The sequence below is a fragment of the Cimex lectularius genome, unplaced genomic scaffold (genome assembly GCF_000648675.2).
Source record: "Cimex lectularius strain Harlan isolate CLEC.00 unplaced genomic scaffold, Clec_2.1 scaffold41, whole genome shotgun sequence".
Classification (NCBI taxonomy): Eukaryota; Metazoa; Arthropoda; class Insecta; order Hemiptera; family Cimicidae; genus Cimex; species Cimex lectularius.
The window spans coordinates 1,238,369-1,264,505 of NW_019393011.1; the positions used below are offsets into that span (position 1 = coordinate 1,238,369).

General features: G+C 33.3%; 2 protein-coding genes across 5 annotated transcripts in view; both read left to right on the top strand.

The window, feature by feature from the left end:
• LOC106663850 (calcium/calmodulin-dependent protein kinase type IV-like) overlaps positions 1 to 19,265 on the top strand; it is a 32,221-nt gene extending 12,956 nt beyond the window's left edge. For both annotated transcript variants that reach the window (XM_014389010.2, XM_014389009.2), the window contains exons 2-10: positions 10,686 to 10,767; positions 16,572 to 16,644; positions 16,708 to 16,776; positions 16,831 to 16,986; positions 17,045 to 17,189; positions 18,305 to 18,374; positions 18,445 to 18,559; positions 18,643 to 18,786; positions 18,844 to 19,265. In XM_014389010.2, the coding sequence (XP_014244496.1) occupies positions 10,691 to 10,767; positions 16,572 to 16,644; positions 16,708 to 16,776; positions 16,831 to 16,986; positions 17,045 to 17,189; positions 18,305 to 18,374; positions 18,445 to 18,559; positions 18,643 to 18,786; positions 18,844 to 18,924 (930 nt within the window). In that variant the 5' untranslated portion in view covers positions 10,686 to 10,690 and the 3' untranslated portion in view covers positions 18,925 to 19,265. The remainder of the gene's footprint in view (positions 1 to 10,685; positions 10,768 to 16,571; positions 16,645 to 16,707; positions 16,777 to 16,830; positions 16,987 to 17,044; positions 17,190 to 18,304; positions 18,375 to 18,444; positions 18,560 to 18,642; positions 18,787 to 18,843) is intronic.
• Positions 19,266 to 22,057: 2,792 nt separating this feature from the next.
• On the top strand, positions 22,058 to 25,013 carry LOC106663851 (methylmalonic aciduria and homocystinuria type D homolog, mitochondrial). Of its 3 annotated transcripts, XM_014389013.2 has the most exons (7): positions 22,058 to 22,157; positions 22,311 to 22,455; positions 23,414 to 23,547; positions 23,606 to 23,672; positions 23,733 to 23,851; positions 23,913 to 24,126; positions 24,204 to 25,010. In XM_014389013.2, exons 2-7 carry the CDS (start codon positions 22,311 to 22,313, stop codon positions 24,272 to 24,274), a joined length of 750 nt encoding a protein of 249 aa, XP_014244499.1. In that variant the 5' UTR covers positions 22,058 to 22,157; the 3' UTR covers positions 24,275 to 25,010. The 3 variants fall into 3 exon arrangements, with proteins under 3 accessions (XP_014244499.1, XP_024085558.1, XP_014244497.1); XM_014389011.2 differs by having other exon boundaries at positions 22,154 to 22,455; positions 24,204 to 24,681; XM_024229790.1 differs by lacking the exon at positions 23,913 to 24,126 and having other exon boundaries at positions 22,145 to 22,455; positions 24,204 to 25,013.
• The last annotated feature ends 1,124 nt before the right edge of the window (positions 25,014 to 26,137 follow it).

Consider the following 26,137-nt stretch of genomic DNA (forward strand, 5'->3'; position numbering starts at 1 on the left):
TAGTTAAAACCCCACATAAAATACATTAAAAAAAAGTTTAATGTAGTTTATTTTTATATTCTGATTACTTAATCAACTATAATTTAAAATAACAATTTACATTTATAATATTTTGCCTGGGGATTCTGAAACGTATAAAAATATTCAGAAACGACAACGTTTGTTACAATAATTGGCAGAAATAAATTTGGCAGAAAGAGAACTACTTACAAATTGAACGAATGAAAATTCTCGAGACTCCTTATTCAATTGTTTTAAATAAGCGTGCATTGAAGAGCGGAACCGGTTATTAACCTGAAGGTTAATAGAAAAAGATAAAAGCTCGAAAAATAAAAATTACACACTATTTTCTTGCTATTACTTATCGTAAACACGTATTCCCGTTTATACGAAATCCTATCAAATTGATTTCCATGAAAGTATGGGGCTTTCCACGGGTCGGATTGATTGATGGCGCCTGATGAGAAATATTGATTGGTAACATTTTGAGAACTTTCGAAAGTCATGACTCATGATTATGAATCGTGGTAACTTATGTTTATTTGTCTCTTCTTCTGAGCACATGTAAATTTGGACATCACTGGGAATTTTTTTTTTTTTTTAACGTTATATAACTATTAAAACTATAATAATTTCTCAAGTGTAGGAAAACAAATTTTGAATATAGAGTCGAAAAATGAAGAAAAATCAGTTAATTGTTTTCATTGATAGCTACAAACACTCTTACTCTCGTGGATTAGTTGTTCACTGTCAAATCACAAAAGAAGTAAATGAACGGGTGCGATAAAACAATAGACTTGGCAAATAAGATAGACATAGCTAACAAATATAGCGAACCCGTCTTGAAATAAAGTAAAAACCTTTGAACAAAATCAGATTGAAGGTCTGATGTTAAAGACTGAACCTTTAGGGATGAAGACCTTATTCTTGTTTCATTTAGGTACGGAAAACTTCATTCTTGAATTTTTTGCCTTGTGAAAAATGAGCCACCTCTGAATCTGAAGGAGCGAGGTCGGCTGTCCAATGGATGAAGTAAAAGTTCGTAAGTTTCATTAATATTTGAGGTGGAATGTTCGGCCTTGCAATGTCACGGTGACGAAGAAAGTTTTTGCGTTTTAACTAAACAGTTTTCGGCCAAAATAGCGCCGATCGTTAAAACTTTGCTGAATAAGATTTCTGAAGGGAAAAATAAATCAAATTAAAGCTGTTGTACGTCAATTATAGAGCATGTTATAACCAATTATGATAAAAAACAAAAAAAACACATAAAACTTCTATTTTAACTTATAAACACGAAACTATAATGTCAATATTTTTAAAAGATAGTTCCTACTCACAGTTAGTTGTTTCCAACGACCCAGAATCATCATCAGGTTGTAGAACTCCTTCACCCTGATGATGACCTATAAGCTCGAAATCCGGATCGATGAAAACAACTAACTGTGAGCGCTCATCACTGTAAGGTAAAGGTCCCGGGTTCGAATCCGGCGGCCCTGCATTCGAGCCAGACATACTAACAAATGGGCTTTTTGTAGGGACTACCTTGTTAAAAAGATTGAACAACACACTCACTCCACCATTCATTATTTCTACTATAGTCTTGATGTAAGTTTTGGTTAATAATTGAGAATTACAGGATTTCATAGGTGGATACACCGAACATTTAGAGTCATATTATCAAAAATCTTCAATATTATTCCTTAACAATTTACCAAATATTGATTAAATTAATTTTGTCCAAATATCAAGACTTTTGTTTTTGCTGATTGTTTTTATTTGATATTCGGTCGTTAACGATCATGTTCTATTCTCGGTGGGTTGGTCCGTCAGATATCACAGACAAATTCTGATTCTGATCCTCTGGTAAAAAATCCGATTTCTGATAAACCTATCCCAGTAAAATATTTGTAAAATATTTAATTATCATTGTCACTTGGTGCAACATCAGACAGCACGTTTGCACGTTAGTGGACATTTTCACTTATCCTCGCTGAGTTTGACAGGCAATCGAAAGAGTTTGTTAAGGTGATCAAACCAGCAGAATCAAAATGTCTATTCTCTATCTCAAAGAAGGGAATTAGGAGGCTGATAGGTATTCTGACGGGCCACTGCCCACTGAGAAGACACCTCTTCGTAATGGGTATCCTACCAGATCCCTTTTGCCGTTTTTGCGAAATCCTCGCAGAGTGTGGGTCTAGATTTGAAATCTTTGAAGGAGAGGGTTTGTGAACAAGTCCAAGAGATTTATGCAGGACACGTGAGCCGACCAAGTCCCGGACCTTTTAGGAATGGGGTACGAGTCTACCCAGGCATTTAACCCCTCGGGTCTTGGTCGCCCACCCTGCATTATATATATATNATATATATATCCTCGCTCTCGCTGAGTTTGACAGACTTTTCGACATTTTGTCAAGCCAGTCGGCGTGCCTGACCTAAGATGGGTCCCAGGTCATATTGGATATTAGGAAATGAGCCAACAGACATCCTAACTAAAAAGCAATCCTCGGAACAATACGTAGGTCCAAATCTCTTTTTCACCATAAATAAGTTTAAAAAAAATATATAATCTTGGGTACTAAGAACAACAAATGCATCCTTACATCTTGACCAAGCAAAGACCACTCGTAAAAACAACCCTACGGTAGAAAGAAACAATCTTACTCAACGGAAGGGAAGTAAAAACCCTAAAAGGTATAAATTCTTGATAGGATCAGCAGTTGTAATTGAAATGATGTAGACAACCTGGTATGACCACTTCATTACCTACAAGGTTTATTTAGCAGGCATGTGCTAGTAAAATACCACTTTAAAAAAAAAAACTATTAACAGATGACTAATGTCGACTATGTCTAGAGGAGACAGAGACAACAGAGCATATCCTATGCGATTGCCTTGCAATATCTAGGAAAAAGCTATGATACCTAGGAAATCCGTCTATCTTGAAGGATAGACCTCGATAACACACCCGCGAGAAGATTGTATTTTATTAAAGAAACAAAAACTTTTTTCAGATGAAAAACCTTTAGCAGAGCTTAACAACAATAGACAAAAGTTTATTGATTTTATTTTTTGATTATGCAAAAAATCCTTCGACTCCAAAAGGGAAAACATGTAACCTTTCTTAATAATTCCCTATGTAGTTGGGGATAGTTAGAGTTGGTTTTGATGGTTGAGATGGTAAGTTATGTAGTATTTTGTTATTTTTTTTTACTCCGTCGGTATCCAGTTACTATGTTTACTACACAGATTCAAAACTGAAAATGGCGAAATGCCAAAACGCGTCTGGCAGACTAAATCAGCGAGGACAGGCAGACCAAGTTGTGGATAACTATTAAATTATAGGTCGTCACCCCGCGAACCAAAGAAGAAAATTTCACAATTTTGTTTATTTGTTAACTAGTTATTTAGTTATTTGTACTTTTTTCACTAGTAATGCAGTTCAGCCAGTTCTTTTGGACAACAATTAAACAATTATAACCAATTTATGTTAGCGATTAATGAAAAAGCTTTCCCTTGAAAAATGTGTTGTACTAAATTCGTAATGTGAAAAAATGAACTTGAAATAAAATATATATCATAATTATCATAAATGCTGATGATTTATGAGTGTATATAATATAATCTCGTTTGGTGAACGTTCAAATGCCTAAATTTGATGCAGCATATGTCGCGAAGTTTTGACAAAAGGCCATAAATTAAGATAAAACTCCATTTTAGGTTTTAGTTTATATCTAAAATGATTTACGAGTTGCTATATTCGTAACGTTTTAACAAATCGATATTTTGATTCAGTGAGCTGTTAATAATTTCTGAGAACACCGATTTATGTTGAAATAGTAATAATGTTAAATGTAATATAAATCTTTCTTCCTGTTTCAACACAAAAAACCTTAACATTTTAACAAAAGGAGATTAATTTGACAGAACTCTAGTCACAAAGGTTGGAACAGTTTATAATTCTTCTTTACGCGTTGAATCGGGTGTACCACAAGGAATAGTCTTAGGCCCAATTTTGTTTCTTTTATATATTAATGATTTTTTGAAAATTAAATTCTCTGGAAAAATATTTAGTTATGCAGATGATACATGTATCGTTTTCTCTGGTGATAATTTAATTAATTTAACTAAAATTATAAATAATGATACAAAAATGATTAATTTTTGGTTAAACTCAAACTTTCTACTTTTAAACACAAAAAAAGTAATATATTTCACTTTTTATTGAGAAAAAAAAATAAATACTAATAATTTAAAATTTGTTTTTCATACTTTTTATGATAATTATGTGTGTTCTTGCTTGCCTATCCTTTTGGTTACAGTATTAGATATCTTGGTGTGACATTGGACTCGAATTTGAAATTTAATTTGCATATTGATTCTTTGGTTTCCCGTCTGAGAATGCTCTTTTATAAATTTAGAATTTTACGCAACTTTATGAAAATTGAACTCTTAAGGGCAATATATTTTTCTCTTGCACAATCCATACATAAAAGCCTATGGTATTGTTTCATGGGGAGGTACTAATAAATGCTACACTAAGACTCTGGGTGTAACTCTGAATTCACTTCTTAAAATTATTTTACGTAAACAATATACATATAATATGAAAAAATTACACAGTGAATTTAAAGTAATGAATACGAAATCTTGTTTGTATCTACATAAAAATAATCTTGTAACTAGTTACATCAGTGAATATAACACAAGACACAATTCATTGGGTAACTCACATTTTTAGAACATAAAAACTACGCAATATTATAATTTTTCATTATATATATGGCACTTTTTTATTTTTTTAGTAAAGAGAGGATTAGTATTTAAAATTTCAAAAACTACCAAGAAGGCAAAAAATTTCTAATTTCAAAACTTTTTAATTGTAGTTAAGATATTTTAAAGCCAAGATTTCATTTTTTTCTTTTCATGATACAAGTTTATTCTGTAATATTCAGAAATCGTGAGATGCGGTCTGGTGTGATGTAGGTTTCAGAAAAACATTTTCTTTATGTGCCAACGTTTCGATCTTTATTGAGTCCTGAAGATGATCTCAAAAAGATCGAAACGTTGGCACGATAAAGAAAATGTTTTTCTGAAACCTACATCACACCAGACCGCATCTCACGATTTCTGAATAATTATCGATTAACGGTCACTAATTACCACACATTTATTCTGTATTATGTTTTTTACGCAGGATGTACCAACATATTATTTTTATTATAAATTTATATGTAAAGTTCTTGCAAATAAACATTTATTATTATTATGTAAGGTATTGGTTGAGATAAAAAAGTTAGTGTCACGAGCGGGATTCGAACCCACGACCTTCGGCTAAATACGCCGCTGCTCTACCACTTGAGCTATCGTGACTTCCGAGTGGAACGAAGTCACGATAGCTCAAGTGGTAGAGCAGCGGCGTAAGCCAAAGGTCGTGGGTTCGAATCCCGCTCGTGACACTAACTTTTTCATTTCAACCAACACCTTACATAAAGATTAATTAATTGAAAGATGTTATTTGGCCAATCGGACCACGAAATCTTATTAATATAATAATAATTATTATTATTTAATCTTAATATTTTAACTGTTGAGGTGGAGGCACACTTTCGGTTTGATAAATTACAATATCTATTAATTATTATTGTTGTATCTGTTAAAAATATTTTCGGTTTAATGATTTCACAGTGATAATGATGTAACCACTTGAAAAAAATCATAAATTGTTTAATTGCGAGGTTTTAGTTTTGACGGTGCAATGGTTCTCAACAAAACCATAAAATCCAAGCTGCGAAGCTATAACGTAAATTGGCAAAAAAAATTAACAATCCACTATCATAAAATAGACTATCACACTCGAAACTGAATTTCCTGTTTTAGAAAAATCGACTGAGGTCAGCTATATATAAATTTAATAGTTTTTCCTTTTGTTTCATAAGTACTCTGGGTATTCTACGAGGGCATCTCAAATGAAATAATCAACCAATTTATACATAATACAATGTTATTGAAGACGCAGGGTCAGCTGTAAATTGTTTGATCTCTTGACCCGAGTGTAAATTGGAAAGCTATTGTCTTCCTTTTCCATTCTTTGATTGAAATAATAAAAAAATCACATCTGATCGTGGTCATTTGTGGCTTTTCATTTTAGTTCAACGTCAACAATTTCGAAAAATTCTGCCTAGTTATACAACGTTTAGGTCGTAATTTCCAATTCAGTAGTATAAATATTACATAATGAGCATTGTCTGTGACATTCAAGCTATTTTCAAAATCGGTCGTTAAATAGAAATAAATAAATTATAAAATCTAAAGAGCTTTTTAATGCAGCCGAATAAAACGTTAGGCGTTGGAGATTTTACTGCGCGATTTATGGTATTTTTATCGGTGATTAAAAAATAAAAAATTGGACGCCTGAAAAGAATTCCGCGACCGACTAAGGAATTGACTAAATTTTATTTATTTAAATTTTTCCTACTTGAAGGTAGGATAATAGGTCATCTAAAAAAAACCATGAACAGTTTTTATCCACAACGTTTCGGATTTATTTTAATCCTTCCTCAGGTGAGTTAACGCAATGGTTAAAACAGTGGTCGTCAGTCATTAATATTTTATAACAGTTTACCTGACTTCAGGTTCAAAATATTAAAACGTTTGTTCGTAGTCTGAATAAGTACCACACTGGCTCTTTTTTTAAAATAAACTGTTATAAAATATTAATGACTGACGACCACTGTTTTAACCATTGCGTTAACTCACCTGAGGAAGGATTAAAATAAATCCGAAACGTATGGATAAAAACTGGTTGTGGTTTTTTTTGAGATGACCTATTATCCCACCTTCAGGAAGGAAAAATCATAAGTTAAACTGTTGAGGTCGAAATATAAGAAAAATTGACTCAATTAAACGAGATCGCATATTTTCACCTTCTTTTGATGGATTTTAAAACTGTTCGTTATCGTAAAGAATGAGATCTTTACAAAATACGGCCAAAAGATAAATTTTAACTCAATTTACGTTGCATAAATCACAAAGGGATTACTAAAACGTCAACAAGAATTTTAATTTCACATCCAAGGAATATTTATAAAGAAACTAGCATAAATGTGCCAAGAATCTTTCGAGATTAAACTGATTAGGGCGCAAGGTTTTAAATAGTAACTCAAAAACAAGATATAATTCCAATTTGAAGTACTGGTAAATAAAAGTAGGCGTACAATCTCAACCCCATATTTGTTGCTGTTGCTAATTCTATTACAACTTCAACTTCATATTTAAGTATAAAATCCTTAGACATTTTTTCACTGTTTGTGTGTCACGTTCAACCAAATAAACACATGGACCAAAGGAGCCGAATCAAACATACCGGGACAATGTCCAAGAATAATTCTGCTGCCTGACCTGGTGACTCACTTGATAAATTGTCAACGCAAAATAGATTAATTTAAAAAAGTCATAACATTGAATAATTAGAAGAAATTCAATAAAATATTAATGACGTGAAAATTTACTTATAAACTATAGTTATATTTGTAAGCATTTTCCCACAAGATGATCACCTATTGCTGATGATTTCTGACATTTCCATTGTGAACTGCAAACAGATAACTATGTCAGAAGCTTATCTTCCTGATAACACTGATTCAATTTTATTAATGATAAATTTTGAGTTGTACGAAAGAATAAATTTATTCCGAAAAGTCATGAATGAAATTTACTTATGCCTCAAGAAAGTATAATGGGATACAATATAAGACATACTGCATTAAATCTCAATGAAAAGCAAAACAATTTATTTTATAAAATATGTAGAAGATACACAAAAACTAAATAAATTTCACAAAAAACGCCTCATATCTAAAATTTCAATTAATTTCTCATGAAAGCATAAATCTAAAGCAACCAACCTATGAAACATAATTAGCAAATGCAGGAGAAGGGAACTATGGAAAAAAGAAGAAAAAACTCGCGTATTTTCGACGCTTCGTGGAAAAGCATTTATCCATGGATATGAAGCATACCTAAAGTAATTCGTCCCTAATCCTAACCATCCTACCTAGCCTAACCATTACTAACAAAAATCTGGTCAAAAATGTTCTTGCTATATCGTTTCTTCAGTATGTTCAATTGGATAAGTAAAGGGGTAATTTCATCAAGACTGAAATTGCTTATAAACCGATGGTTTATTTAACCTAACCATAACCCCACCTAACGTAACGTAACTTGTCCCTAACTATCCCTAACCAACCTACCTAGCCTAACCATATAGGCTATTACTAACAAAAATCTGATTAAAAGTGTTCTTGCTATATCGTTTCTTCAGTATGTTCAATTGGATAAGTAAAGGGGTAATTTCATCAAGACTGAAATTGCTTATAAACCGATGGTTTATTTAACCTAACCATAACCCCACCTAACGTAACGTAACTTGTCCCTAACCATCTCTAACCAACCTACCTAGTCTAACCATATAGGCCATTACTAGCAAAAATCTGATCAAAAGTGTTCTTGCTATATCGTTTCTTCAGGATGTTGAAATGGATAAGTAAAACGGTAATTTCATCAAGACTGAAATTACTTATAAAACGATGGTTTATTTAACCTAACCATAACCCCACCTAACGTAATGTAACGTCCCTAACCATCCCTAACCAACCTACCTAGCCTAACCATATAGGCCATTACTAACAAAAATCTGATCAAAAGTATTCTTCCTATATCGTTTCTTCAGTATGTTCAATTGGATAAGTAAACGGGTAATTTCATCAAGACTGAAATTGCTTATAAACCGATGGTTTATTTAACCTAACCATAACCCCACCTAACCTAACGTAACTTGTCCCTAACCCTACCTAACCTAACCCAACCCAACCCTACCCTAACCTTAACCAACCTACCTAGCCTTATAATAGACAATTACTAATTCCCATTGGTGACAAAGGTTTTTTAACTCAAAAATCTGTTCAAAAGTGTTCTTCCTAAGTCGTTTTTCAGACCAAAAGGTTACGTTAAAAGACAATTTCATTGAGATTGGAATTGTTTGTAAACCGTTTATTTAAGAGACGTCAACCCTGATAGAAAATGGGTTTTCAACCTTCCTTATAATAATTATTGTCAATGTCCTTGGCCTACAAGTATTTGTCAGAAACCTCATTAGCGTCAGTTATATATAAACAAAGATTTTTACTGTTCAGAATTATACTAGATTTTAAACTTTTTTGAAACCTAACTCGTCCCTAACCCTAACTAATCTAATCACCCAACACGTCCCTAACCCTAATCCCAATCTTAACCTGACCTATCTCTAACACTAACCATACCTAACCAAACGCGTCCCTTTCCCTACCTATCTTAACCTAACCCATAGGTTTTTAGCTCAAAAATCTCTTAAACGTGTTTTCATTAAAACGTTTCTTCAATACGTTCAAAAGGATACGTCGAAGTGTATGAATATAATGTAGTATACAATAATGAAATAAAGTATGCACAAATAACATAGAAGTTAGGGCAAAACTATTTTTGGCAATATCTGCTATGAACCTACCTTTAAAATTTCTTCTAATAATATAAAAATAGAACAATTCAAGGGAAACTGAAACATAATTGCTAGTTATAATTATATCTTTGATAAAAAAATTTATCAGAACTTCTTTTCAGCAAATTCAAATCTCTCTTCACAAAAATAATAGTATGATGATGACGAATGTTCAGAAATGAAAGATCATCATATAAAGGGTGGTTTGCTATGAGATATAAAAAAATATTGGGTTATGGTAGACAGTAAATGGAGTTGAATGCCGAAAAATGGGTTTTCTAACTTACTTCATCTAAAAGAAACCAACTTTTAAATTTTTCACAAAAAAAAAAAACAGATTCCTCATACACAAAAATCGTTTATCTACGATACCAACGGATTTTTTTTCTCATAAAAATTGAAGTTGTTATTTAAAATCTACGTTAAATTGCCTAGAGAATGAGTCGTCTACTGAATTATTCCAGCCAATGGACGTTTAGCTGGTACAAGCCTACAAAATATAAATATTAGATGATATTTGAAAAATTTCAAAAATTCTCTACTCTGTGATCAAATTCCTAGAGATTGATAAATTTCACAAAAACTGTTTTATGTAATAAGCTTTCGAATGGTGTGTTTCGTAGGATCGGTAGTTATTTGTTTCAGGATGATGGGTTGGCCATGATAGATTCTAACATCCCATAAAAACTTATATCAAGTAAAAATCAAGCTTAAGCGAAGGGACGATTAAATTGATGACAGAATTGTCTTATTAAATGAAAACTGAATACTACATATTAAAATTAAATAAATTCAAGCAAGAAGCTTTAAATGTGTTATTGATGAAAAACAACTCTGACTCCTCATGTAAGAATTATTTTTCATTTCATCATTCAAGAACTAATGGTTTCTTAATATATTTTCTGTAGTTAAAAGGATTATCACTTATTTGTTTAAATTTGATTTTATGCGTTTAAAAATATGACATCCACTACTATAATGCAGGAGCAGTCAGTTGTAAAATAAGGATTTGACACAGATAATCTAGCAGTTATAGTTGACATTGAAAGAAAAGGAAGTCAGAGTTTATTCCTTTGTATAACTAGTCACTTCATAAACCCTTTAAACCTTGCTTTTTATAGCGAGAAAAAAATAATTTTACGTAATTTTCTAGGCACCATGACCGAGATGGAAGATTTGGTCAACTGCCATGGAAACATCGAAGACCGTTACATACTTGGGGACATCATAGCCAAGTGAGTGGCGACATGTTTTATTTAAAACACGGAAAATACAAACACTTTTTTAAAAAAACAATGAATAAAATAATTAGAAGCCTTTGAAAAAAAAATCTGTTTTGTAAATTATGTAAAAATTAATTATTAGCGTATTATTCTCGTCACGTTATTTTCATTGAGCGTGTCCATGATTTAATGTGATTCCGAAAAAAACAATTCTTTCTCCAAATGCTTTCTTATGCAACGTATTGCAGATATTTAATGTATAAAATTTTATAAAACGTTAACTCTCGTTATAATGAAGCTTCTGTGGACTTTGGTTGGCTGGAAACGACACGAGGACGATGTAAGTCATGATTGACGAAGTTTGACTAAGAGTCCGACAAAGAAAACAGTAATCTACATACTCCATTATCTTTGGCATACATATGATTCATATACCAATGAGAATATAATCCATTTTCCTCGATTTATTGTCGCCAGATTAAGCTGTTGACATCACATGACATCGTACAAAGTAAATTTCTCAAAATGAAGTCAGTAGCATGTGAATGTTTTTTAAACTACATTAAGTATTACATGAAATAAACATAATAACAATAACATAATTAAAAATTACAAAGCATATTTACCTCCTAATAATGATTAACACAATTAAATTAACTTTTTTTAAGTGTTAATTATTCATGAACGTCATTATTCCCGAAAACAACTTCATAAAATACTAATTCACTACTTTCGTGGTCCGCTTGACCAATTAATAACTGACAATTACTTAAGGTTTTTGGTTGAGATGAAAAAAAGTTAATGGCACGAGAGGGATTCGAATCCACGACGGATTTGAAAAATGGCAAAAGGAGGGAAAACTCAAAAGGTGGGGTTGAGATGGGCAGTTGATGTCCGAGTGGATCGAGGTCACGATAGCTCAGGTGGTAGAGCAGCGGCGTATCTAGCCGAAGGTCGTGGGTTCGAATCCCTCTCGTGCCATTAACTTTTTTTTATCTCAACCAAAAACCTTAAGTAATTGTCAGTTCATAAAATACGTAGCATTTCGGTCTCCAAAAAGTATGACTTTGTTGGGGGCGGCCACCGTAAGCCACGCACTCCATAAGGTGATCCACAGTCTGAGGAGGTGCCCGACTGCAAGAACAAGATGGGTCGGGGATAATATTAAAGCGAAAGAGATACTCCGCCAATTTTTCATGTCCTGTCAGGATTTGAGTACGCCTGTAGTCCATTCGCAGTTGGAATGAGACCGATAGAAAGAATTCCCTGGTCAGTCGTCCCTGGATAGAGTTACACCAAATTTCTTCCCATCTAGCCAAGCTGCGTTGATTCAGCCATCTCTTAACTGCAGATAGAGGGACCTTTGAATGTGCAAATGACAAGTGTTCGTTTTGGGAAGCAGCCTTAGACATTTGGTCAGCGATCTCATTTCCCGCTGTGCCCATGAGAATGAGACTGTGCGCTTTTCCCTATCCGCTTTAGGTTACTTCTTATGTCTTCTAAGGGGCAGATGTATTTTGGTGTTCAGCAATGAGTCAATGGTGATTCTACTGTCAGTAGCTATTCTTATTTGTTGTAAATTTTTAGGCTGACTATCTACCCACTTTAGTGCTTTTACTATAGCCAGTTGCCTGTTTGTTAGAGCATTTGTGTGTGTGTGTGTGTGTGTGTGTGTGTTTTACCTTTTAAATCATCAAATCACATACGTTTGATGGGGGGGGGGGGTATTTGCAGAACTTCACAACCTCTTTGTTTTAATTTTTATTGCTTATACGTTATTCTCGTTCAAAGGCAGATTAATTTAATATAGACTGTTTTTTTGAACAGACTACACTGCGATGCAAAAACGTGATCGCTGAATATTTTTAAAAAAATTAATGTAGATAATTAAAAAATTGGAATATTTTCATACTCTTCCAACAGCGTCATTCTTAATTCCTGCAAATTCTCCGGCATACTTGACGACTTTTTACCCTCTTTGACAACTCGTCCCAAAGGTGTTCGAAAGGGTTTAAGTCGGAAAGTGCACGTTGACACTCCAGTAAACATTGACTAGCCCGTTCTAAGTAGTCACCAACGATCCTAGCTGTGTGGGGCCTAGCCAATTAGTGTCATATAAGGAACTTCTTCTAATAGCACATCTTCAATGTATTGCACAGCTGCTAAGGAACCTTTGATGAAGATCAAGTATGTTCGACCTTCCATAGAAATGCCTGCTCAAGACATAGCACCACCACCTCCAAAACGTCTCCGGAGTGAAAATGTTGCGGGGATATATCGCTTTTCTGTTCTTCTCCATCTCTATCACAGCCATCAGAAGACAAACAAAACCTTGACTCATCCGAAAACAAAATTTTAGTCCATTCTTTCTCAGACCAATTTATGTGATCTCGTGCGAAACTTAAGAGCTGTTCTGTGCTTTGTCTAAAGTTCTGGATCAGAGGCAGACCTTCTCGCACGTAATCCAGCTTCTGAAAGTCTTCGCCCTTTCGACATCCCTACTTGTTGAAGTCGTTGCTTGATCTCGACAGCAGTGTAATGTCGATTACGGAGTACATTCGAAACAATAAAACGATCATCTCTCTGATGGCGACCTGATGCCTTCTTGAGTAACCTCCAGTTGTTAGTGATTGAAGACCTTCTGATGGTTGCTCTGGGAATGTTAAGCACCCTGGCCACATACGCCTGACTTCTTCCATCTTCCAACAATCGTCGAATCTAATTCACTTAAACTAATTTGAAACTTAACTGGTGGAAATTAAAAAAATCAAACTACCGGAACGTTAGAAAGAAGCTTTACAGAAAACCAACAAAGAAGAGATTGACTATCCAAAGATTTATTTACAAAATCCAATCTTAAGCAAGTGGGAGATTTTACCTGAGTTTTATTTACCTATAATTCTTTAAGATGGACCAAATTTTGTTGTAAGATAATCAATAGAGGATTGTCTAAGAGATCTCTTATTAAAAAATATTAATGGTGGCCACTTTCTTTTTCCTCTCAGTTTTGGTTGATAATTCATGTCTTAGGAGTCCTTGACGTACAGCAATAATTGGATTTTTCTCGGTCAAGGTGGATTGCCATCGTGCGACCCCCTTTCTTAAGAACAATGCAATTTTTTCTCTAGACCGCCATTTATGACTCATACAGTGAGCTACTTACCTGTTTTAAAAATTAACAGTAAACAGTTTAAGAACTCATCTTTTGGTCAAGTTCAACGGCCCCTTCTTTGAGTAGGCTATTTGGAAATAAGGTTAAAATTTTCGGAATAACGGATTTATCAAAATTTTAAAGTGTTCTTGATGAGTCGTTACTTCAGTACGTTCCAAAGGACAATTTCATTAAGAACGCTACTGTTTGTAAACACCGATGGTTTATTTATTTAGAAGATGCCAACGAAGAAATCGGGTTTCCAACCTTTGGTATAATTATTGCCAATGCTCTTGACCTAAACCTATTTATGTCAGAAACCGCATTAACGTCGGTTATTTATAAACAAGTTATTCTTATTGCCCAAATCAATCGTGTTACGGTTTCAACTATTAGAAAAATCTTTGTTTTAAGAGTTACATATTATATTAATATGCGTGTGCGCACGTGCGTGCGTATGTGTGTGTTTGAGTTTCATTTGTACGTGCACGGGGAATGTGTTAGGAGTTATGTAAATCTCATAATCTCTCTATTCTTCTTCTCTCTCGAGAGGGAGAGAAAGAAAGTAAGAAAGAGTGAGAAAGAGAAAAGTGAGAGAGAGCAAGAGAGAAGAAAAGAAAAGTGAGAGAAAGCAAGAGTGAAGAAAAGAAAAGTGAGACAAAGAGAAAGGAAGAAAATGAGAGAAAGAGAAAACAAATTGATTGCAGGCAGATTGATTAAAAGTTTTATTTAACCTTGCAAAAGTTAGGTCTCGTGGACCTTTCTTCTATTTAACGTGTTATCTTGTCAATTATACATACAATTTATGCAGACTCTTGGTTTTTACACTTAGACTACATGAAAAACGTTTTTGATATTTTTATTTTAAAAAATTTTGTATAAATTTACAAGATAATATGTATTTATTTATGTAAAGAATAAAACAATAAACAGCAAAGAGAGAAAAATAGAGAGAGAGAGAGAGAGAGAGAGAGAGAGAGAGAGAGAGAGAGAGAGAGAGCGGGAGAAGAAAAAGAGAGAAAAGTGAGAGAAAGCAAAAGGAAGAAAGTGAGAGAGTAAAGAAAAGGGAGAAAGAGAGAGAGTGGGAGAGAAGAAAAAGAGAGAAAAGTGAGAGAAAGCGAAAGGAAGAAAGTGAGTGAGTTAAGAAAAGGGAGAAAACGAGAGAGAGAGAGAGAGAGAGAGAAAAGAAAAAGAGAGCAAAGTGAGAGAAAGATAAAGGAAGAAAGTGAGAGAGTTAAGAAAAGGGAGAAAACAAGAGAGAGAGAGAGAGAGAGAGAAGAAAAAGAGAGAAAAGTGAGAGAAAGAGAAAGGAAGAAAGTGAGAAAGTTAAGAAAAGGGAGAAAGCGCGCGCGCGCGAGAGAGAGAGAGAGAGAGAGAGAGAGAGAGAGAGAGAGAGAAGAAAAAGAGTGGAAAAANGAGAGAGAGAGAGAGAGAGAGAGACATAAACAGATAGACAGAGCTATTACAACTATTATTAAGTGGTATTATTATTAAAATTAAGTGATAACAGATGAGGATGATCAGAGATAACTGATTCGAAGTGTTATCAATGCAAAAAGTAAAAGTCATGCGCAACCAGCCTTCTGCTCTTTTTTCACCTTGAAGATGCGAATATGCGACTAATGTGCAAGTACTGGAGTACTTTGACAGAATGTGGATTTGTCTAAAATCAATTCTACAGTTATCAATTGTCAACAATCACATCACAAACTCAAATTATTTTTTCCTTGATTATATTTGACCAAGTTAAGAACTGTTAAGTATCAGAATTGACCTGTCCATGCTCTGGTAGCAGCTAATAGGTAAAGGATTCCCATCTAATCCAATTAAATGCCACTATCTTTGTCTGGTGTTTTGCATTGGTTGATGAGATTCATTTGGTTTTCCCCATGATTTTTCGGCTATTCCCTATTGCTAATCTTCAAAGAAATAAGATAATAATATTATAATAACAATCAATTTCTTACAATATTATGAACGCTTTATTAACATAAATCAACCAATACCATGGATCATTTATCTTGGTTTTTTTAAAGTAAATTAAAAAAAACATACTCTTAATTTTTTTCTTTTAATACTTATTTGAATAAACGTTAAATGATGGCCCTCGGAGTTACTCTGGAAGCTTAAAAGAGCCCTTCCTTCTACCTACTACTTGATCCTAAAATCCTACTAAACCAACTATACTTTCAAGTCATCAGTGGTTCGTCTCTATCAGCCAGCTATTGCACAATTGCATGGGCAAACCAAGGAACCTTAGGGCCTGTATCAGACATTTCTATCCTATCTAATACTATCCTTACCACGCATGCAGATGATACTTTGCTCTCATAAAGATCCCGTCATCTCAACCAGAAATCTGTAAATCCAATGATTGAAAAATCACTGGCCTTGTGACCTAAGTGTAATTAAACATTTTTAATATCAATTTTTTTAAAAATATTTTTTAAATATCAATTGCTAAAGCTCAGCGATTAGCATAAAAAATATCTTCTTCCTTAAGTATAAATACAACCACGTTATCTGAATTCACGATGGTTCTTCGTAGTACATAATATTATTTATATGTTGCACAGCATTATCTCAAAATAATTAAAAGGAGATTCAATGTAATGTTTTTTTTTCTTTTTATCCAATACCAATAAAGTAAATTTCTTTGTTTCAGAGGGCAGTTTTCAACAGTATACAAATGCCTTTATAAAGGAAAAACCGAGAGGGCATGCCGAATTTATAATAAGGTATCATTATTATGTTTTAATCATTTGAAAATATGAAAATAAAAGGTTTTCTAACTTTTCTAGAAAGATGTCAATAAAGAAAAGATCAAAAACCAGCTCGAACAGATAATAAAAATCAGACACACCAACTTGGTAATTAGATGATTTTTCACAAATTGCCTTAGTCTTACCGAAAACTGTTTGTAGATCCATATTTTTGAGGGTTTCGAAACAAAAGATGAAGTTATGTTCCTGTGCGAGAGGATCACGGGAGAAGAACTATTTGAAAGAATAGTTACACTTGGACATTATAGTGAGGTGCAAGCTGCTCATGTAACACACAGCATACTCTCTGCACTAGAGGTAAATGTAAAAATTTACATGCAAATTGTATTTTGATTTTCTTGTTTTTTTCTTTCAGTGCCTTCATTCCAAAGGGATTGTCCATGGGGACATAAGACCTGAGAGCCTGATATACCAATCTGAAGACCCTGAGGCTATTCTTAAACTTAGGGACGTCTCATTTGCTAGTCATACACCCAGTACCTACACAACGGTTTATGTTGGTAAGAAAATTGAATAAAAAATGTGTATCTTTATAAAAAATTCTTTGGATTATTGATTAACTGTACTTAATTATTAGGAAGAATGTAAAAATAATTATGTTTGTATAATATGAAATTGAAAAAAATCATTATCAAAAAACACTCAACACAACACGCAAGAATGGCACAATTACACAGAAGACAAACACTTTGAGCCCTGAAGATGATCTCAATAAAGATCGAAACGTTGGCACGATAAAGAAAATGTTTTTCTGAAACCTACGTCACACCAGACCGCATCTCACGATTTCTAAATAAATTATCAAAAAAATCATTTCCTATTTTGTGATTTATTACTTTCACAGCTATATAATACACTTGACATTTTATTTTTTGTTAGTTCATTAAAATGAAACTCTGTTTTGCAATTCTACTCGGTATGGAGCATTATTATTTAGTGTGATATTGCATTTAGTGTGCTTTGCCTTTTTAACATTCACCTCTACACAAATTTTCTATTAAGTTCAGCACTTTGAAAGTGGAATGAAAATGGAACTTAAAAAGTAATAAAAGTGAATTAAAATAATTAAAATTCAATTAAAATAAGTGAATATAAAAATTTATTAATTTTAATAAAAGTGAACCGCTGGTATTGGCGGTATATCGTGAGTTAACTTGGTTTCCTTAGAAATAGTAGTGTTACTGTGTGATTGTATAAAAGTGTATAAAAATATCCTAATATCTAGTTCTCAATAATAATAATAATAATGTAATATTGTAAAAAAATGGCTATATAAAATTTTTGGAGTCAAATAAATAATAATAATAAAATATGGTATAGAGGATGGCTTAATAACAACTATGCATTGGGTTACGCGGACAAGAGTTCATACCACTTTACAATTTTTTTTCCCAAAAATTCTCAATTATTCTCAGATAAAAATCCGTGGTTTTTGCTGAAACTAATCAACTATCGTTATTTAGTAAATATAACTTAAACCATCTTTTGAAAATTTCATCAACAATGTTATAAGGCAATCTAAAAATTTTTTTTCAATCATATACCTTCCATACTTAANTATATATATATATATATATATAAAAGTAAAAGATTATGAAATTTTAATATGTTTTAGCTCCTGAGAATGAAGATGTTCCTACTATTTCTGGTGATATTTGGAGTTTAGGAATTGTTCTTTATGTAATGTATGTTTTTTTAATTATTATTGCATCGACAAGTTACTTACTAAAAACACATCTCTTTGTTAATATTTAGGCTATTTGGCCTCGAACCGGAAACAGATGCATCTGAATATATTGAAATTTCTCCAGGATTGTCGGTACCGAGTTGGGAAGATGTTTCATATTCAGTTAAACACCTTTTGAGAGAAGTGGGATTTAACAGAAAGCTACTTTTTTAGTTTATTTTATTTTTTTATTGATTGTTCATACTGATAAAATTAATAAATGACAGATGTTGAGCAGTAAACCTTCAGTAAGGTTGAGTGCAAAAGAAGCATTGCTGCATCCATGGGTCAACGGAGAGAGCACTAAACAGACTCACATGGAAGGAGCAGTTGAAAGGCTAAAACAGTTTAATGCAAGAAGAAAATTCCGGGTAATTTTTTATTTTTTAAATTTTTATTAAACTTACTAAGAAAAGTTTTCATTCCAGGTGGCGACAAAAGTCGTTCTAATGACTCAAAAAATGAGCCATCATTGCCACCATCCAAACAGGACGAAGGAACATAGATAAAAAGGCAAAATTTTGTTTTTAATCATTTTTAATATCAAAACTTGCAAATTTATATTTGTGATTATTACATTCTAGAGAAAAAAGTACCTTATATTATATAACTTTTTATTTAAAAAATAATAATATTTGTTAATTAATAAATAAATTAATATAAGGTAATATTATATCAAATATGTTCTTATAAATGCAGTGTAGCTCTATTAAAAAAAATAAAAATAAAATAAAAAAAGATTTTGTCATCCTGATACAAACGACGCTTTAAAGAGCAGATTAATATAAGATTAACATGCAATATGCCTTTGACCAATTCCTAATCTTTTGTCCTGTATGAGGGCTCCACGGTAAAGCAGTATTATAAAATATTTAAACACAAAAGATAATAAATGTATAAAATAATAAAATACATTTTTTATTAAATAAAGACTTGTTTATTTTTTCCTGGTTTCATTTGCATCTCAAATTTCAAAGTTTATATGGATGCGTACTATATTATTATATCTAAAACTTAATAAAATACATTTCATTGATTGATTTATATAACCTCAATTCTGTATATTCATCCATACACATATACAGTATACATATATGTACACAGAATTAAGCTTATGACTTCTCTCGAATTTGGACTGTGATCAGACCCCCCCTCCCCCGCGGCCTGGTATCAAAGTAAGGCTCCAGGGACTGTCAACAGTAATGTCATTTCAGCCCTCAAGGCATGTGATTTTTAACTCTAGGCATATTCTCATTCATTATTTACTATTTACATAGCATTCACTCAGTTAAGGTACATGATTTTCCTCTTATCACACTTTTCCCATAACATATAACTAGTCTAACTGAGGATCTTTGGGGTATTCAATATTCCACAACCCTCGCACACTACACATTCACTCTAATAAATACATTCACATTCAATACACACAAGATGTCTACCCGGCTACATTAAAGGAGCCCTTTTATTCTGGTAGCCTCTTTCCTCCAAAAATAAAAACAAAGGTCTCAAAGGCTCATTGCCCCACTCAAACCCCAATTTTCACAATCGGTGGCATTCCTACACGTTCTCTATATGGAGCTAAGGAATGACACCCTTTAATTCAGTGGGACAAATTAAACAACCTTGTTCTACATCCCTGAAAAATAATGACTTTCGTCCAAAAGTAAGTGTCAACCTGGCATGGCCTATTCTTAAGAGGGTGAGGATGACCCTTCTTCTATGAGTCAAATCCTCTAAGGAACACCTTTTGATAGGGCTCTTTTCCCCATTTGAAATCATAGGGGGTTTCTTTCTTTTCCACTTAAACTTTTGTCTATTGTATTGATCTGTGTTAATAGTTTTCCTGGAAGATTTTGGTTTCTTTTAAGAAGTAAAGAATTCTTCTCAGGGGTATGGTATCAAAATCTATAGGTATCACAGCCTTGTTCTAGATATTGTGGGGGATGCATTATTTTCTATAGTCTCAGTCCCTTGTAGACGTAATCGACATTGGCCATCTAATGATAGTCCCATTTTAAGGTGGTATTTTTACAGGATATGTACATGTTTTTAATTTGTTTCTGTTAAGCAAAATTTCTTCTTTCTCCCACTGGGTTGTTTTTATGAGCAGTCTTTTTTTCTTACTTCAAGCTTGAATTAACCCCCTAACATTTTAATGTGATTACATTGTAGTTTATGCCACAAAATGGATTTGAGCTATGAGTTGTTCCATGGCTCCCTTTTTAGTTTGTATGTCTGTTGACCAACTCTCACCAAGACTGGCAAACTCACTGCTGGAGAGGGCCAGACTCAGAAGAGTGATAGAACTATTAACAGTTCACTGGCATCTGAGAAACATCTACATAACATGAGCATGTACAACGATGATCCCATTTGCAGATTATGCAATGAGGAGGAAAAAAACAGCCACCCATACCAACTTTGAATGCGAAGCAACAGCTCGATGAAGACATAACCTAGCAATATACAAAAAACCTAAGGAATGAAATTATAGCACCAACAGTCAATGACCTAATACTTCTGAGAAGAAGGATTGAGTTGATTGCACTGAACAAGCGAACTAGAAAAATACAATAAGCCAGATGGCTGCAGTGCCTGGGGAGCCCAAACCCCGCTTTCTAGTATCCTCAGCATCACCATGTCTATTGACTCATTGTCTGAAATTACCTCATGACCTAGTGCCCACCTAGCTATTTGTAGGTCCCAGTGTTTTTATGGCATTTAGGCAGTTTCAGGAAAGTTTTGAGGTGTGTGTGTGTGTGTGTGTGTGTGTGTGTGTGTGTGTGTGTGTGTGTGTGTGTGTGTGTGTGTGTGTGTGTGTGTGTGTGTGTGTGTGTGTGGATTTGTGTTTATTATTCTGGTTGGACTCCTATACAGAGCACTGCTACTTAAGAAAGCACATGCACCGGATAGAGTACAGGCAGAAGAAGTATTGTGCAGATAATGCCAGGAAGAGGAGACCACAGAACACATTTTATAATAGGACAGGGAAAGCCACAAGCAAGGTGTTACACTAAAGAGCGACTGGAAAAGCTATGGAGGTTAATTAACAACTTGAAGCTGGCCTGTGAGTTATAAAAAAATAAAAAATAAAAATGGGAGCACAGTAGATCTACTCGGTCAAGCTGGAGAAGGCCTTGTGGCCACCTCTTTTATCCCTATCCATATCCCCTATGTACGTTTATTAAATAGTGTGTTTGAAGTGAAATAACCATAATGAAATGTAACTGAAGAAATACAATTGTATTAAATGTTTCCTTGTTTTATAAATAACGTTTACTTTCATATAAAATATATAGGTTTGAATGACTAAGAAAAGAATATAGGTTTGAATGACTAAGAAAAGAATATAGGTTTGAATGACTAAGAAAAGAATATTTTTAAAGGAAAATAAGGTATTTTGTAAGGTGGGGTTGAAGGAGGCAAATGACGAAAATTCTTTGTGCTTCAATTCACTTTTTATACAGAATTGAATGAATTATGAATGGTTTGAATAAGATGACAAACGGAAATACGTGTAACTTGCAGGATGTGGCTACTGCCACGTTTACAAAAGTTCTTTGTTACAAGTTGGCTAACTTCGAATGGATCAAACATTTAATGAAAATTTACAAATATTTAAAGAAAAATAGCAGCTTTAAACCGAATGAATGATCTAGAAAAGCACATCTGTTCTTTAATAAACTTTTTGGGTCACATGCAGAAGGCACTGCATCGGAGAAATGACTTATAAAAGAAGGTAAAACATACTTGGTTTATTATTCTTTTTATTTATTTTTATTACGACATTAAACATCATCAGACATACGTCATACGTTTTTTCCCCTCTTTGGCTACACAGTACATACTAACAGCCCACAGTTTACACTCATAATTGTCTTTTCAAATGCAGATGCTGTTTCCTAAATTAATATTGAAATTCCGTGGAAGTAACAAATGGGCTGAAGCCGTACAAAAGTCAAACTACTCTCGGAAAAGCAGTTCAAATTTTAGAGGAACCTACAAAATTGTCACAAAAGCCAGCGACCCAGCAGAAGGTAAGACGAGAGATGCTATCTCTCTTTTGTCATCTTAATTTAAATTCACTTTTTTTATTAGTTATAATCCACTTCCAGTTAACCACACATTCTGTAATTTTACAGAATGTAAAATGAAAATTTATTACTTCTTTTTTTTTTAAATATCCCTTCATCCTTCATAAATGATTGTCTACAATTATTACAATCATATGGCTGATGCAACACATATGTCATTGAAAGCTCTTCATATTTTTCTAATAGTTTAATTAATTTTTAAGTAATTTATACAAATCCATAATATTCTATTATTCAAGAGGGTCAGGTTACATAAAATTGATCTTAGGAATGTTGTATGTTCACAAGAGTATTGAGCAAATACACACACACCCTTTATTAATTCTGATCTTTATTACCGATGTTGCTGAATTTCTCCCTCAGAATATAAAATTTTTGCTCTTTGCTGACGATGTCAAGCTATACCATTTAATTAATAATGATATAAAAATACTTAAATTACACATAGGCCATACAAGCATAACACACGGGCACCTTCATGCAACCGCATAGGCGCCTGTTATGCAATGATAGAATAACAGTCGAGCACCTTTTCGATTGTAGATGGCTTGACATACCTAGACAATATTTTGGCATATTGGACAGCATTCAGTACCACAGGGCTACTTTTTAAATATATATAGAGTTTATGTGCGTCTGTTTTGACTTTATGTTAAATTATTGGAATAAATGTAATTTATTAGCGTGAAAGGAAGGGGTTGTTTTACCTTGCCCCATAGGGACCGCAGTAGCTGAGTGGGCATTGAGACAATTGAGAGAAGCAATCAGAGCCCTTGCGGCTTGGGGGTATTAACATTAATAAATTTTGTGTTATACTTGAAATACTTGATAACAAAAATTAAAAATATCATAGGTGCCCACGTTTTCTACCTGTCAATATTCACAGATGTTTTTGTTTTAGATGTAGCAAAACAGCAACTAGCCACGCATACAAACTGGGAGCTGCTGGCTCCACAAGGATTTCGCTTTTACCTCCCTGGCAGCGTGGGCCCAGCATGGCATGATGAAATATCAGCTTCCTTCATACCTTCAACTGTAAGGAAGAAAAACTAAATTTTTGTAGATGTTTATCATTTCATTTTTCTTTATTTAGTTGACTGGTATTGATGCAGCAGAGTTGGAATGTGATGTTCAAGAATGCCCTGTACTACTACGCCAAGGTAATTGTCATATTTAAAACAAAAAAAAAAGTATTATTTTATTGAGCAAAATTATTTCAGGAATCTCCGAGCTGTTTCCAGGGACTGACACTAGTGCTTGTCAGCTGACTGTTGTCTCACTCTCGCAAAAGAAACATAAAAAGATAACTGAGCATGACATTGAACAACTCACTAAGCAGGTAATTAAATACAATTTTAAACAGAAAACTTGATTTTTTATTTTATTAAATGCATTTTTAGTTCATGTGGGCTGCACAAGACATTTGCCATAAACTAAAGATGGCCGGCTACTGGGCTGATTTTATTAATCCTTTTTCCGGTGTCCCGTTCGGAACACCTCATAACTCCGCTCATCTGTACAAAACAGATGAGCGTTTCCGTTGTATCGGCTTCCAAATTAAAGAGAAGGGCTCTTGCAAAATAATAACAAACAAAGCCTCGAATAAATTCATTGGTAATTGCAATGATACTGGCAAATGTATGCTATTATGTTTTATTTACATTTTTTATATGTATGTATTTTTTTTGTAGGAAGTTTGTTTACAACGGCTCCCCCAAGCACCACTCTGCTGAAGGAAATATTGAGGGAATATGAATATTAGTCGAAGATTGAAAGTTGATTTTAAATCAATTTAATTTGTTTTGGATGCATTGCTGTTTTACGTGACGTGAAATTACATTTACTGTTCAATGTTATAACGTGTTTTTTTGTTTTTTAAACTTTGAAAAGATTTATCTAAAAGTGCTGTGTCATTTAAATAATTTTGGTTCGGTGATATCCTGTAAATAGTGATTACAAAGTAGAAATATTTTGTTAAACTTAATCAAATGTAATTTATTTATTTTTGCAAATTGTAACGGTAATTTATATACTGCAATGGTGTATAAAATTGTGTCAAATAGTATCTATCTGGAACATATTTTAAACTGACAATTTTATTTATTTTAGTCTTAGTGTTATATCAGAATCAACAGATACATTCTTATTAAGTACATGAATTCACGTATTTTTATATGTCATTGTGAATACCCAAAGCTCCAATCAAAATTACAGCTGATCTGCTACATGGATTTTCATCCTTGATGGCTTACACGAAAGGCCTGACCTCAAATTTATTAGGAAAATGATCAAAACTATGAAAATTGTGAGGGTGATAATTAATTAATATATGAAGGGTGGTGGGTGTAGTGGGACCGGTGCCGGAATTCAAACTAACTGCACTGTAAACTGTATTGTACTGTAACTGCCACAATGTTACCAGAACCACAAATTAGTCTGGAGTTAAAGGAAGTATTAATTAATTTATTATTCCTTGAACAATAAACGGAATTATAACAACATTTGATTTTTTTTTTTTTTTCCTGCCACAGGGAAAGATATTCCAGAAATTGGGACCTTACTGTTTTAAAATACAAGGGCAGATTCACGGATTCATTTCAGATTTGTTGCCAGGTGAGGAGGAAGTTACATCAGACTCCACCAAAGCTGAGATGAGCATTCAGAACTTACAGAAAATAAAAAACTAGATTGTGCAGTTTTAACAGCCCTTGGTGGCTATATAAAAAAAACCTTATGCTGAGGCAATTTTGTTGATCGTATACCGATAGACGTGCACAGATTTAACAAACCTACTAAGAAGAAATAGCTGGAAATTCCATTCTTCAGAAAGAGGATCACCAGGTCATATCCATACTGTTGTCAAAGCGTCCAAATTTAATTTCTGTTTTAAGCCCTCAATGTGATACCATGTTGCACTCGCTGATCTATTCCTGTATTGGATGGGACTAAAATGACTGAAAACTGCATGAGAAAACAAAACTCATATACAATTAACAATAATGTATGGTTCATAAATCGTTCCATGATTCCAATTATAGAATGGGGCTATTACCCCAACAGGCCACCGGTTATTTGAATGAAAATTGCTTCATTGAACTATCGTGATACTTTTTCTTAATAATTTTGAAGCTTAGTTTATGGCCTACTTCAAAAATTTCATGCTTCTTTCATACACACAATACATTTAGGACAAATTGGAAGGCAGGAAAATTTCCATACCAGCAAAATTGTAAAAATAAACCTTTTAATCGTTAATGTAAGACAGCCATCTCAAATAAAAATATGTGAGATTTATTAAATTAATTAAAAAACATCAAAAATTGCAACCCATTCACTTTTGATTACAAGTAAATAATCTAAGGATTATCGATTACTTTGTGGCAAGAGTGAAAGTAATTTATTAGTGCGGATGGGGGATTTAAACCCGCCCTGATGAAAATCAAATACTCTGAGGGAATAAATTTTACCAGACTTCTAGTGTTTGAAAATTGAAGGATACAAGTACCACATCGCTGAGGATGCAGTTTCTGCCAGATTATTTTCAACAGGGTTCAGCAAGTGTGAAGATGATTTTTTGATTGTGTGTTTGTACAGAACTGCTTGTCCATTTATTTATAATATAACA

Excerpts from the sequence above, each read along its gene's own strand:
- LOC106663851 (XM_014389011.2), top strand. The coding sequence starts at position 22,305 with ATGCAGATGCTGTTTCCTAAATTAATATTGAAATTCCGTGGAAGTAAC. Across the intron at positions 22,456-23,413 it reads AGCCAGCGACCCAGCAGAAG|ATGTAGCAAAACAGCAACTA; the intron begins GTAAGACGAGAG and ends TTTTTGTTTTAG. Across the intron at positions 24,127-24,203 it reads AGCCTCGAATAAATTCATTG|GAAGTTTGTTTACAACGGCT; the intron begins GTAATTGCAATG and ends TTTTTTTTGTAG.